We start from the raw sequence: 15282 nt of genomic DNA, 5'->3' as shown, positions 1-15282 counted from the left end.
CATTTTTTTTGTTTCTTGCACCATTCTCTGTAAATTCTAGAGGCAGTTGTATGTGAAAATCCCAGGAGATCAGCAGTTTCTGAGATACTTAAACCACCCTGTCTGGCACCAACAATCATTCCACGGTCAAAGCTACTTGATCACGTTTCCCCATTTTGATGTTTGATCTGAACAATAACTGAACCTCTTGACCATGACTACATGCTTTTACGCATTGAGTTGCTGATGCATGATTGCCTGATTAGATGTTTGTATTAACATACAGGTGTACCTAATAAAGTGGCTACTTAGTGTATCTTGGTAATAGTAAATCAAAATCTTCATGGGTATTGAGAATAAGAGTTGGGATGATGTGTTGCGGCTGTTCAAGACTTCGATTTGGCCGGTATTGCACTTTGGGAGGACAAACCAGGATAGAACTAGCACAGTGAATGGTAAGCCTCTGAGGAGTGTGTTCGAACAGAGGAGTCTGGGACTAAAGATCAATTATTCCTACAAAGTGGTGTCACAAGTACATTGGATCATGGAGTGCTTTTGGCACATTGGCCTCCATAATCAAAGTATTGAATACTGGTGTTGGGATGTTATGTTGAAATTTGTAAAGGCAGTGAGGCCTAATTTGGAGTGTTGCATGCAGTTCTGGTCACCTACCTACAGGAAAGATAATTAGATTGTAAGTTTTCTCTGCACTCTTTCAAAGGTGTTGCTGGGTCTTGACCTGAGTTACAAGGAAAAACTGAATAGATTAAGACTTTATTCTCTGTAATGTAAAGAGCTTGAGGGGAGGGAGATTTAATGGAGATATATAAAATTATGAGGGTAATTGGGCAAGTACAGGCAAGTGTTCTGCACTGAGGTTGAGTGAGATGAGGTCAGTCATGATTAAGAGTGAAAGGTGATTATTTAAGGGGAACCTGAAGGGGAACTTCATTCAAACAGTCACGAGAATGTGGAATGAGTTGCCAGTGGAAGTGGTGGATATGGGTTTATTCTCAATATTGAAGAGAAATTTGAGTAGGCATATAGATTGAGAGGGGTCTGGAGGGCTATGATCGAGGTGCAAATAGTGGAACTAGGCAGAAGACCAGGCAAGCATAAACTAGATAGGCCAAAGGGCCTGTTTCTGTGATGTGGTACTCTGATTATCAAACCAGATTTGGTACCATTTAGGCAGCTGCTAATAATTCTGTTCAGAGGTGCATTTGAAAGAGCAACTTGATTATAGGAAAGAGTGGTTTTGGAAACGGACCCAGGCCAAGGCAGCCAAAGGAGCACAAAAAAATCATAGTCTGATGAGAATCTAGAATGTCCAAGAAATGGAGTACGCATGTTACAGATTGCGGTTACAGAAATAGGGTGTCTCAAGGCCATGGAAGGGTTGCAAATATAACAACAGAACATTAAAAACTGAAGCACTATTGGATGTGAGATCAAAGTCAGCAAGCAGAGAAGCAATGGGAAAATAACACTTTATGCTAGGACATCGCCAGCAAAATTTCCACGTTGAAACTTCATGTTCAAGGTCAGAATGTTGGAGGTCAGAGGTCACTAGACTTGACTGATTTAGTGAGAGCTCAGCATTTAATACTATCATTTCCACAATCCTGATTGAGAAGTTGCAGAACCTGGGCCTCTGTACCTTGTTCTGCATTTGGATCCTTGACTTCCTAACCAGAAGACAACTGTCTGTCCGGATTGGTGATAACATATCCTCCTTGCTGACGATCAACACTGGTGCACCTTGGGTATGTGCTTAGCCCACTGCTCTGCTCTATATATACCCATGACTGTGTGGCTAGGCATAGCACAAATATCTTCAATGAATTTGCTGATGATACAACCATTGTTTGTAGAATCTCAGGTGGTGACAAGAGATATGCCATCTAGTGGAATGGTGCTGCAGCAACAACCTGGCACATCGTCAGTAAGACAAAAGAGCTGGTTGTGGACTTCAGGAAGGGTAAGACAAAGGAACATATACCAATCTTCATAGAGGGATCAGAAGTGGAGAGAGTGAGCAGCTTCAAGTTCCTAGGTGTCAAGATCTCTGAGGATCTAACCTGGTCTCAACATATCAATGCAGTTATAAAGAAGGCAAGACAGTGGCTATACTTCATTAGGAATCTGAAGAGACTTGGTATGCCAATAAATGCACTCATAAACTTCTATAGGTATACCCTGGAGAGCGTTCTGACAGGCTGCATCACTGTGTCTGGTATTGGGGGGGGGGGGGGGTGTGCTGCTGCACAGGACTGAAAGAAGCTGCAGAGTGTTGTAAATTTAGTCGGCTCCATCTTGGGCACTAGCCTACAAAGTATCCAGGGCATCTTCAAGGAGCGGTGTCTCAGAAAAGCAGGTCCCTTATTAAGGACCTCCAGTACCCAGGGCATGCCCTTCTCTCACGGTTACAATCAGGTAGGAGATACAGAAGCCTGAAGGCGCATACACAGCGATTCAGGAACAGCCTCTTCCCCTCTGCCATCCGATTCCTAAATGGACATAGAACCCTTGGACACGAACTCACTTTTAAAATATATATTGTTTTTTAATCTATTCAATATACATATACTGTAATTTATTTTTTTCTTCTATATTATCTATTGCATTGAACTGCTGCACGCTAAGTTAACAAATTTCACAACACAAGGTGGTGATAATAAACCTGATTCTGAGCAAAGCAGAGATGAAGCTTTCTGCTGCTGCAACTGATTTTGTCAGGCAAGCTTGCCAAGTTTTCATCTACCCGCCCATTTAATTTGATAATGCAAATTGAAACAGCAGGGAACGGGCATCAGCTCCTTTGAACCTGCTCTGCCGTTCATCAACATCATCACCTACCTGCCTCAGCACAGTTTTCCTGCAGTACTCCTTTAGCACTTAGTGAACAGCTATTGCATAGCCAGCAACCTGGCTTTGATTTAGCCAGCTTGCAAGGAATTTGTATGTATGTGGATGGGAGGGAAATGGAGAACTATGGTTAAGGTATGAGTCAATGGGACGAGTTTGGCGTGGACTGGATGAGCTGAAGGTCCTGTTTCTGTGCTGTAGTACTCTTGACACTTGTGTGGTTCCATTCGCTGCACTATAGAAAGGATGTGGTAGTCCTCCAACGAGTACGGAAGAGATTCACCAGGATTTTGGCTGGGATGAAGGCCTTAAGTTACAAGTAAAACTGAATAGCCTAGCACTGTTCTGCCTGGAGTGTAGGAGACTGAAAAATGTTCATAAAATTGAGTACAGGTAATGTAGATAATTATTCTTTTTTTGAGTGTAGGGACATCTACAACTAGAAAGTGGGATAGAATATTTAAAGAGTAAATGGAACAAGCTGCTGGAGGGGGAATATTCAAAGTATAAAGATACCAGAGGAGATATCATCAGTCTTTAATAAGCATTTGGATGAATACACAAGGAGGAAAAGAAATGTGTAGATCTAATGCAGGAAAATGGGATTAACATAGATCACTGTTTTTTGATCAGCATGGATGATTGGGGGCATCACCATCTGGTACAGGAATTGCAAGGCGTCTGACCGCAAATCCCTGTAAAGGATTGCAATGACTGCTGAGAGGATCGTCGGGGTCTCTCTTCCACCCATCCGAGATATTTATCAGGAGCAGGGTCCTTGGTATCGTCAATGATTCCTACCATCAGTCCCACAATTTCTTTCACCCCCTACCATCTAGCAAGGGGTACCGTAGCATTAGGACAAAAACTGAGTATGCGAAGCAGCTTCTTCCCCAAACCGTGAGACTACTGAGCTCCCTGCTACCATCCAAGTCTCATCAGGTATGAAGTGCCAGTAGTATTATACTGTTTACTTTTTAACTTGTCATAAGTGCACCTTGTTATTTGTGCATTTATTTATGGTAATCTTAATGTGTTGTGTTTGAGAGTTAGATGTACTGTGTTGTGCACCTTGGTCCTGAGAAACATTGTTTCGTTTGGCGGTATACTTGTGGATGGTTGAATGACAATAAATTGAAACTTTAACTTGAGCAAAGAAAAGGATTGATGAAATTTGGAAGTCGCTTTTTAGAGTTTAAAACTTAGCTTGCTAAATGGTTTATTTTAGTCATGTACTGAGATTCAGTTAATAGCTTTTTTTGCTCGCCACCCAGGCAGATCATTTCATGGTTAAGTACATTGAGTTAGTACAATTGCAAGGCCATAGCAGAATGCAGGATATAATGTTACCATAGCAGTGGAGATCAGTGCTGGGACCTTGACTAGGTAGATCGAGAGATTAAGAATTCATCTTTATTGTTCGAGTTCTGTTCAGGAGTCTTGCAACAGCAGAATAGAAGCTGTCCTTGAGCCTGATGCAATGTGTTCTCAGCTTTTGTATCTTCCACCTGATGGGAGAGATGGAATGACTAGGGCAGGAGGGTTTTTGATCATAAACACAAGATTCTATAGATGCTGGAAATCCAGAGCAACACACAGACGCACACAATGCTGGAGGAAATCAGTAGGTCATGTAGCATGTACGGAGAGGAATAAACAATTGATGTTTCTGATACCGTTGGCTGCTTTCCCCGAGGCTGCAGGAAGTTGCCTGGGTGAAAGTTGGTTCATAATATCTGATTTATGATAGCTGAGGCTCTTGTGCCAGTATAGTTCTATATTTAAATAATAAGCTTTATCTTTGTATCACATGAGCCAACCAATACATTTGTTGTTGGCCTGGCTTGAATCAGTGCCTCAAATATTAATGTTCTTAACCTTCCGGCAGCTTATTTAAAAATACAGCAGTTCAGGAAAAATTATACTGGACCACAAATTGTTTTGTAAGTGTTGTTTCATCATGAGCACTAGCCTTCAAAGTATCCAGGACATCTTCAAGGAGTGATGTGTCACAAAGGCAGCATCTGTCGTTAAGGATCCACATCACCAGGTCATAACTTATTCTCATTGTTGCCATCAGGAAGGAGCTACGGAAACTTGAAGGCACCTACTCAATGATTAATGAACAACTCTTTCCCTCCTGCCACCCGATTTCTGAATGGACATTGACACAAGTACTACTTCACTATTTTTGTTTTTACTTCTATTTTTGCACTCCTTTTTTAATTGAACTATTTTATGTTTTTCCTCTATTATTATGTCTTACTGTTGCAGCAAAGTTGTCAAATTTCACAGCATATGCTGGTGATATTAATCCTGATTTTGCTTCCTCAGAATTTTGTTTATGACTGAAGTTGAACACAAATTTAATTTCAGACTACTTGTCATCTAGGAATTTGGAGAAACAAATTAACTTTTATGGAATATAATGCATTTAATTTCATAACGGTGCTGATGCTTTGCAATAGTTCAACTAAGTTAAAAACTTTTTGTTCATGATTTTCATTTGTACTTGGTGTTTGAGGCTTCTTATTTAAGTGTCCCGACAATAATCAGCCAGCTTTGATAGATTCCAGTTGCCCTGATACTGTTTCTTCATGATTGTGATGTCCTGGTGAAACCTTTCACCATGGTCCTCAATGACAGTGCCAAGATTTGCAGGGAAGAAGTCAAAATGGGAAGGCAGAAAATGAATCTTTAGTGGCATGTTGTTAACCAGTGGCACATAGTTTGGTGCTCTGTAGTTGCCAAGAAAATTTTTGACAACATCCTTGAGTGCTTTCCATGCGATTTTCTTTGGTCCCAGTAGATGTTCTTAGAATTGGCAGTCATTGACAGCATTGTTTGATTTGTAGACCAACAAAAATGCCTTCCTTAATTTTGGCAACACACAAAATGTTGGAGGAACTCAGCAGGCTGGGCTACATCTATGGAAAAGTGTAAACAGTTGAAGTTTTGGACTGAAGTCTTGATGATGGGTCTTGACCCGAAATATTGACTGTTTACTCTTGTCCATGCTGCCTTAGTTCCTCCAGCATTTTGTGTGTGCTCCTTGGATTTCCAGCATTTCTCATCTTCCTTAATCTTGGCATCAATTATTCTGACTTGAATTTTGAAATAGCAAATATAGATTATTAAAAAAATACGCATGATTGGGAATTCTTTTGGTGATTTTCATTATCAGCAGCCCAAAATCCATAAGATACACCCAGAAGTGTTCAGGAAGCAAAATCTTGCTGTCTAGTGTTACTTGAAGTTCATCAGCAACAGATGAACAGATTCTTGAGTAGGAATGAAGGAACTGAGAAAGGAGAAGCAAATACTTAACTCAAGTTTATTAGAGTTTAGCAAAAAAATGGAAAAGACTGATTTAAGACTGGCCTTGAAATAAATACATTTTCTATTGTCGTTCAGCCATGTATCTGTGTTGTTTAGCTATATACATGTGAGCGGTTGAATGGCAATAAACTTGAAAGTGCATTTATTTCAATGCCAGATGAACTCTGGAATAAGCTTCCTGTGAAGATGGTGGAGGCAAGAATAATAACATTTAAGAGGTATCTGAATCAAGTTTATTATCACTGCATGTGATGAAATTTGCATTTTTCATGGCAGCAGTACCGTAGAATACTGTGCTGCAGTACAGTGTTGGACAGGTATTTGAGGAAAAGAATGGAGTGTGGAATTAATGCAGGACAGTGGAATTAGTGTAGGTAGGTATGAATGTCAGGCATATCAATCCCTAAAATCCTCTTACAAACACAGGATTCAGCAGATGCTTCAAATCCAATGCAATACAAACAAAATGCTGGAGGAACTCGGGTAGTCAGGCAGCATCTATGAATGGTAATGAAAAGTCTGTCATTTGACCTGCTCCTTCATCAGGACTAGAAAGGAAGGGGAGGAAACCAAAATTCGAAGGTGGGGGAGTCTGATATGCTGAATTCCTTAAGCATTCTCTGTGTGTTGCTTAAAATTCTCTAGTGCAGCTATTCCAAACTAAAGGTCCATGGACCCTGTGTTAATAATATTGGTCCACTAGACAACAGGGTGTCCCGTTGGGGACCCTTTGAGAGAAAGGTAGTGCAGTCTGATGTGACTAGAATGAAAATTAAATCTTAATGCTTATTGCTTTGCTTTGGAAATTGAAGAATAAAAACCAGTTTGATAAAGAAGAAAGACGCGTAGCAAGGCAAATATAGCTCCTCCTCGTTTAACAAAGAACACTTCTGATGGCAACATTTCTGGTTGATCTGCCACCCTTGTGCCTCTCGTTGTCATTCTGGAGACGTGCAGTCCTTTCATGTACTATCTCTTCATCTCTTCTGCTGTTTGTTGTTTGTCTCTGATCTTGGAGACGTGCCTTTCTCAGCTCCTTTGTCTCTTCCTCTCTCCTCCTCTTGTGCCTCTCATTGTCATTTTGGAGACATGCATGCCTCTCCTCTGTCTCCTCTTCTCTCATCTTTTTTGTGCTGACTCTTTGATCCTGGAGTTGTGCGGCCCTGGCCTCATCCGATTCTTGTTCTCTTCTCCTTGCCACTTCCCGACGACGTTTGGCGTCATCTCTTGACGATAATGTCCCCCTTCTCTTTCCACGTGGCATAATTAGGCTGACCATATTTTTTTTACCCTAATGCTGGATGGAAGACATGAAGCAGTAACACCAAAGGAAGCTGATTATTCTTGATGTGGTTGGCGCTGTCCTAAATGGACATGGTATAGTCTGCGCTGTCCTTTGACTGCAGCAAAGGGTTTTATGGGTGTCTCGAAGTACATCATTACGGGTCACAGGATGTTATGTCATGCTTAAATTTAGAGAAGATCTGATGTTCAGTTTTTGAATCTAGTCAATACATTGTGGGGACCATTTTTGAGTTATTTTTAAAACCTTTGATTTGTTGTAAAAGTACAGATGGTGGCTAATTATATTTTATTATATGATAAGGATTTCTCCCTCCCCCCTCCTTTTTTTCTTGCTTTTCTTAACAGCTCTGACTTTGGTAGTGGGTTTAGATATTTTTTTTGTATACCAAATTTTTTATATTTCAATATTATGATTTAATTTAATTTTTATGAATTCAGGGTTTTGTGATTGTAACTGTATTTTTAATACAATGTATTTGGTACTTTTTTTGACTTGTATATCTTCTTGTACTCTGTATTCCTTTATGCAGAAACTAAGAAAATTGAAAGAGAAGTACGTCATTACAATAAGATTTAATGATCTCTTATTGATGGGTGGCAGTTACATCTGTCCCAATCCTGCACATTCTGATGGTAATATGTGACCGATTGAAATAGAGCTGCCCTGCCCGTTTGCTCCGGTTGGTGTCGCTGCTGAGGCTGGCCGTGTGCATGTGTCGTGGTGTCATGTACCCATTTCCACGATGGCAGATCGGCTCTCAGGTGAAAGGCAACCTGTTGATTTTTGCGAATGAGCAATTTTATATGAATGTATAACCCTGAACTTTGGCTGAATTCTGTAAGTTAGCGCATTTTAAGTCGATTTAGCCAAAAAAAAGTGCCGCTGTAATGCAACGTTTGCACTATTTGGAGGTCACAAGCAGACAGAGCATGAGAGTTTTAGTAGAATATAGATAGATAGATGGCATGAAAAAGGTTGGGAACCTTTGTTCTAATGTCTTACTTTTATTTTTGATGACTTGTACTTCCCAGAGTTTGATCTCTTCCCCAACTCTGCATACCTTGAACTGCGTAAGCACTGAATTATACAGTTTTCTCCTCCTATTTTGAAGCTCTTTAAACTTAACCTTGCCTAATCTTTGAATCTACTGTTGTGGTGCTTGTACCTTTTTTTGCCTGCCTTGACCTATGGAATGATCTAAATGGGCGACATGCAAAACAAGTGTCTCTCTGGGGTGGGTGGGTGTGTGGGTGTATGTGTGTGTGTTTTTAAACTGCAAGTATTGATGTCTGCTGATGATATCTTATAAGGATTGAATTCCATTGTACACGACAATCCTATTCAGTCACTTAAAATTTAAAGATTACCTTCAGCTAATCATGTATGTTGAAAAATACAGTGAAATACTTCATTTGTATCAGATCAGTGATTGTGCTGGGGATAGCCTGCAAGTATTGCCACACTTCTGGCATCATCACGCTATGCCCACGACGTGACCTAAGTATGTCTTTCGAATGTGGGAGGAAGCCGATGCTCTTAAAAGAAACCCACAGTCAGAACATGCAAACACCTTCTAGACAGCAGCGCAAATTGAACTCAAGTTCTTATTTATTGTCATCTGACTGTACATGTATACAACCATAACAAACAAAGTTCTTCTGGACCACAGTGCACACACAAAACATGAATCACACACTGCACATATAAATTAATAAAATATAATTCAAAGTACTGTGCAGCAAAGTAAACTGTAAACAGTTCACTGTCTTGGTGTCACTGGTGACAGGGTATTCATTAGTCACATAGCCTGAAGGAAGAATCCGTTACCCAGTCCCATTGGTGATCTCTGTCACTGTAAGCAATGCACTAACTAGTATACTACCATACTGCTCAGGTGCTTAGTAACTTTCATTATCTCTAGAGGGCACGAGTTAAATGTGAGTAGGGAAAGATTTAATAGGATCTGGAGGGGCTTTTTTTTACATGTATGGAATAGGGTGAAGTTAGCATAATTTCATTGAGAGGAGCTCTTGCCTGACAAATTGGTTTCAATCCTTTAAGAAGGTTACATGCAACTTAGACAAAGGAGAGTCAGTAGGTACTTGTATTTTTAGAAGGCCTTTGTCAAGGTGTTATACCTGTGAGGCTGCTAAACAAGATCATTGCCCATGGTGTTAGAGGCAAGGCATGGGTAGGTTGATTAACTGGTAGAAGTCAGAGGTGATAAGAGATCCTTTCCAACATGTCTTTGTGACTAGTGGTGATCTGCATGGATCCGTATTGGAACCACAACTTAATACATTAATGATCTGAATAAAGAAACTGATGGCATTGTGGTCAATTTGACAGACTACAAAGATAGATGGAGTATCAGGTAGTGCAGTAGAAGTAGCAAGTCTGCAGGAGGAATTGGACAGACGGGAAGAAGTGGCAGAGGCAAGTTATAGGGTTCTGCACTTTTATAAGAAGAATAAAGTGACTATTTTCTAAATGGGGTGAAAGTTCAGAAATCAAAGGTGGAATGGAACTTGGGAGACCCTTAAGTAACTTGCAGGTTGAGTTAGTAGTAATGAAGGCAAATGCAATATTAGCATTCGCTTTGAGGGGGTTAGAATATAAAAACAAAGATGTACTGCTGATGCATTATAACGTGATGGAGTTCAGAGGATGGAGGGGGATCTCATTGAAACCTACCCAATACTGGGATAGAGTGGATGTGGAAAGGTTTTTTTTCATTAGTAAGAGAGTCTAGGATCTATGGGACCAGCATTGGAATAAAGAGACCATAGAAGTGAGATGAGAAGTTTCTTCAGTCAGATGGTGGTGAATCTGTGGAATTCCTTTTTTTTTGTGGAGGGTGATAGAACCAGCCATTGGGTGTTTTTAAGGCAGAAGTTGATTGGTTCTTGATTGGTGAAGGTGGGAGAATGAAGTTGAAAGAAGCATCAGCCATGATTGGTGGAGCAGATGCTGAATGGCTTTATTCTGCTATATTTTGTGGAATGGTTTAAAATGCTATGGGCCAAATGCTGTCAAATAGGACTAATGGGCATCTTGGTTGCAATGGAATAGTTCAAGATTACGTACACAATACTGGAAGAATCAGCAGGTCAGGCAGCATCCGTGAGAAAAGAGTAGCCAATGTTTCGGGCCGAGACCCTTAATCAGGAATGGGGGGGGGGGGGGGGAAGAGAGGGCTGAAGCCCAGTAATAGAAATAGGGGAGGGGGTAGGGCCTAGAGGCGCCAGGTGGAAAACCAATCAGAGGGAAGATAAAGGGGGAAAGGGGAGGGGATAAGCATGAAAGAACTGTAGAGATAAAGAAGCTGAAAGTTGAAAGGGGAGAGAGGCAGAGAGGGACCTGGGATAGGGGGAGGGGGAGGGAATTACCGGAAATTGGAGAATTCAGTGTTCATACCACCAGGCTGGAGGCTACCCAGATGGTAGATGAGGTGTTGCTCCTCCAACCTGAGTTTGGCCTCATCATGGCAGTAGAGGAGGCCATGTATGGACATATCTAGATGGGAATGAGAGGCAGAGTTGAAGTGGGTGGCAACTGGGAGGTCCTGTCTATTGTGACGGACGGAGCGTAGGTGCTCGACGAAGCGGTCTCCTAATCTGCGTCGGGTCTCGCCGATGTAGAGGAGGCCGCACCGGGAGCACCAGATGCAATAGATGACTTCAGCAGACTCGCAGGTGAAGTGTTGCCTCACCTGGAAGGGCTTTCTTGGGGCCCGGAATGGTGGTAAGGGGGGAGGTGTGGGGACAGGTGTAGCATTTGCACTTGCAGAGATAAGTGCCGGGTGGGAGTTCTGTGGGGAGGGACGTTCAAGATTGTTTGATGTTACTTCCAGTACGCAAATGTAAAAGAGAACAAAATAATTGTTACTCCCCATCAGATGCAGTGCAAAAAAAACACAATAAGATAAGAATGTAATGACTTAGAAAAAAACACGACAAATATAAATGCATAAGATAACTTGTACGTCTATAAAGTGATGCTCGGCATAGGAGTGTCTATACACAAGATGACTCTGAAAGGACATGAAAAAGTGGTACTGGGGGGGTGGGTTAGTGGGAGGAGATGTTGATCAGCCTTGCTGCTTGGAGAAAGTAACTGTTTTTGAATCAGGTGGTTTTGGCATGGGTACTACATAGTCTTCTTAATGGAAGTGGGGCAAACAGTCCATGAGCAGTGTGGGTGGGATCCTTCATGATGCTACTAACTTTTTTCTGGCACCTTTCTCTATAGAGCCAGTGAGCCTGTTCTTGTGCTATAGGACTATCAAAGAATTAACTTGTGATTGAAATTCAATATATCATTGAAGTTTTAGATGTTAACGACACTGATTACCGTTGATTAAGTCTAGCCCACGTTTTACATGCATATCACAGTGACTGGCTTTTCTTAACATTACCTCAAGTGTAGCCAGCTGGAAAAATTTAAAATAATTTTCACTAAATCTGTCCTTCTGTCCTTGAAAGGTGGAAGTTAACATTTCCTCCAGATTTTACGGAGTGAATTGCCAATTGTAAAAGGTGTTGAAATGCAGAAATTTATTTAGCAGCTGTTGTAATTTGGTGTAGGCAGTTCAAAAGCCTCTGAATGGTCAGCAATTTAGGGCACTTATTTTGTTGGAAAAAGTGGACTTTGGTAGGAGTGTCAACATATTTTTCAGGGTAGGAGGAATAATAGTTGCAATTGCAATCTTCTCAGAACTTTTGTCTACTTAGCATTGTGGCTCATACTTAAGACCCATTCACAGTAAATTTTCTCAGCATGTGATACTACACTGCACAATGTTTCCATCCAGTTATTATTATTGCCCCAAGTAATTCATGCCCTTTGAATGGCTTTCAGCATTCATTTATTTTAAACTATAGTGTCTGGAAGTTGATTTCAACTGTTGTATCCAGTGAAGTAATTCCTTTTATAGGAAGTAAATATGAACAATTTATTTTCTAGCTTTTGCTCCCTTTTTCAGTCCTGATGAAGGGTCTTAGCTTGAAGTGTTGACTGTTTATTCCTCTCCATAGATGCTGCCTGACTTGCTGAGTCCCTCCAGCATTTTGTGTGTTGCTCAAGATTTCCAACATCTGCAGACTAGCTTTATTTTTATGAACTACTCCAGGTGAATAATGCTACAACGCAGCTTGCCAGTGGCCTTTGAATTTTATGGACTTTTAAAAGTCACTTGTTGCATGTATATATGAGATTTTAAAAAATTAAGCATTACCCCATGCATTGTAAATAATTGTTTTGCATGGACTGGAGAAGCAGTGCAATCTCATTGTCTTGAGCAATGAAATTCTGTTCTGTTCTATTTTTGGCCATTTCCTTATGTTTCCAAACAACTTGCAGTAAAGTGAAAATGGCAGAGGAAATAATGTTTGAAGTTCACCAGCGCTGTTTTACAATGACCTAGTTGATCACTGTATTGTCAGTGATTTTGTTTTTAGCTCATGGTTACCCTTGATTTTAATAGGATGAAATAAAGATTATAAAAATTAATTGCTAAACTTGACAGATGTAGGCATGATTAATAGACTGAAATGAGGTGTGATCCAAGCATTGCAACAGTATTCATAAGATAGGAGCAGAATTGGGTTATCTGGCCCATTGAGCCTGCTCTGCTATTTCATCAACACTGATCCATTTCCCTCAGCCCCAATCTCCCATATGCTTTTATGCCCTAATTAGGAATCTATCAACTTCTGCCTTAAATATACCCAATGACTTGGCCTCCACAGTTGCATGTGGTAACCAATGTGGTAACCAGAGAGTAATCACTCTCTGGCTAAAGAAATTGCTCCTCCTGTCCATTCTAAATGGAGGTCCTACTATTCTAAGGCTGTGTCCTCTGGTCTTGGACTTCCCCCACCACAGGAAATATCCTCTCCACATCCACTCTATCGAGGTCTTTCAACATTTGATAGGTTTCAGTGAGGTTACCTTAATTCTTCTGAATTCCAGTGAGAACTGGCCTAGAGCCATTAAGCTGTCATTGTATAATACGCCTTTCAGTCCCTGCCTCGTTTTCGTGAACCTTCTCCAATGTCTGCACATGCTTTCTTGGTTAAGGGGCCCAAACAGCTCAAAATACCCCAAGTGAGTCCCCACCAGAGCTTTATAAAGCCTCAATGTTACATCCGTGCTTTGATATTCTAGTCCTCTCAAAATAAATGCTAACATTGCATTTATACAATCCTGCACGAGGTCTCCCAAGTCCTTTTGCACCTCAGCTTTTTGAATTTTCTCTCCATTTAGAAAATAGTCTATGCTTTTACTTTTATCATGAAGGTTCTATAGTTCTATCATTAGAGACTTGTGTCATGTTACAAGCCTCCAGTTTTTGGCTCATTAACTTAATATTGATTTCTTGTTCAGTAAGCTATGATGTCTTCAAAGATTAAAGATTCGCTTTGTCACACGTGCATCGAAACATACAGTGAAATGTGTTTGAAATCCGCGAGTATTGTGCAAGTCTTACCCACCATGCTTCTGGCGTTGACATGTGATGCCCACAATTCACTAACCTTAACCCATACATCTTTGGAAGGTGGGAACAAACATGAGCACCCAGAGAAAACCCATGTGGTCACAGAGAGAACATACAAACTCCAAATGGCTGTGGGAATCGAACCCCTGGTTTTGTAAATCATTAGTTAACTACTACAATACTTGCCGCCCTTTGGCTTGAATATTAGTTTATCACCTTTTAAAAATCCATGCTCCTGAACCTTATTGGTCCATTACACTACCTATTTAGTAGCCTCCTGTACTAGTATGTACAGTGCTTGTCTACCATCTGTACTGGATGAATAGGCTTTATCTAGTAAGATGTTGCACATATCAAAACCATTGTCTTTGGTACTGGCAACAACTCATTCCCAGACAAATTAGAAGCATTCCTCCTATTTCTACCTTAGCCTGGACTGGATAGATCTCTTACAGCTTTGTATTTGACCTCCAGCTGAGTTGAACTCTCTGTATTCAAAGTTCAAAGTAAATTTTATTATCAAAGTACCTATATGTCATTGCATAACCCTGAGATTTATTTTCTTGTGGGTATATTCAGTAAATCAATAGAATTATTGTAGCAGAATCAAAGAAAGGCCCCCAACTACGACATCCAACCAGAGTACAGAAAATAGCAAACTGAGCAAATACAAAAAAGAAATAATAATAAATGAGCAATAAATATCAAAAGCATGAAATGAAGAGTCTTTGAAAGTGAGTCCATTGGTTGTGGAAACATTTCAGTGATGGGGCAAGTAAGGTTGAGTGAAGTTGTCCCCCTTCTACTAAATGAAATTTGTTTCTCTTCTATCTTAGATTATTAGCTCCTGAAATATACCTGCATCCTGAGTGCAGATGCTATCCAAAGTGAGTGATACGGGAGAGACAACATTGTAAATGCTGAATGCAGTAGACTAGGTTGAAAGAATCTGCCACACAAACTGAATTCCCCCCCCTCCCCCCCCACCTTTCTTCTATTGTTTCTCTGCCACTTTGATAGTTTTCAATTCTCTGGTCCTGATTGATAAGACTTTCCACACAGTGCATCCGGAATGTTTTCCTCTCCCATTGTTAACAATGCCTGTATGCTATCTATTTCCTGCATTCTGCTCTTGCCCTCTCTTGTCTGAACAGAGCAAGAACAGAGTTCCCCTGTCCCTGCATTTCTTCCCAGGACTCTCTGCATTTAGTGGATCATTATTTGCAACATCTACCTCCACTGAGATGTCACCACCACAGACGATATCTCTTCCACCCCCCCTCCTTTTAAA

The 15282-nt window shown here is 40.7% G+C and overlaps 1 protein-coding gene across 2 annotated transcripts in view; it reads left to right on the top strand.

Annotated features, from left to right (window-relative positions):
• Positions 1-15282, top strand: part of uvrag (UV radiation resistance associated gene) — a 444611-nt gene that overhangs the window by 15109 nt on the left and 414220 nt on the right. Inside the window, exon 2 of one of the 2 annotated variants that reach the window (XM_073044289.1) lies at positions 8022-8253. The exons of the other annotated variant lie outside the window; for it this stretch is intronic. Within the exon in view, the coding sequence (XP_072900390.1) occupies positions 8203-8253 (51 nt within the window). The 5' untranslated portion in view covers positions 8022-8202. The remainder of the gene's footprint in view (positions 1-8021; positions 8254-15282) is intronic. 2 annotated transcript variants of the gene reach the window in all.

Source organism: Hemitrygon akajei, chromosome 4 (genome assembly GCF_048418815.1).
Source record: "Hemitrygon akajei chromosome 4, sHemAka1.3, whole genome shotgun sequence".
In the NCBI taxonomy this organism is placed as follows: domain Eukaryota; kingdom Metazoa; phylum Chordata; class Chondrichthyes; order Myliobatiformes; family Dasyatidae; genus Hemitrygon; species Hemitrygon akajei.
The sequence above is the reverse complement of the archived record's forward strand: the minus strand, read 5'-3'. Positions and strand labels throughout refer to the sequence as shown.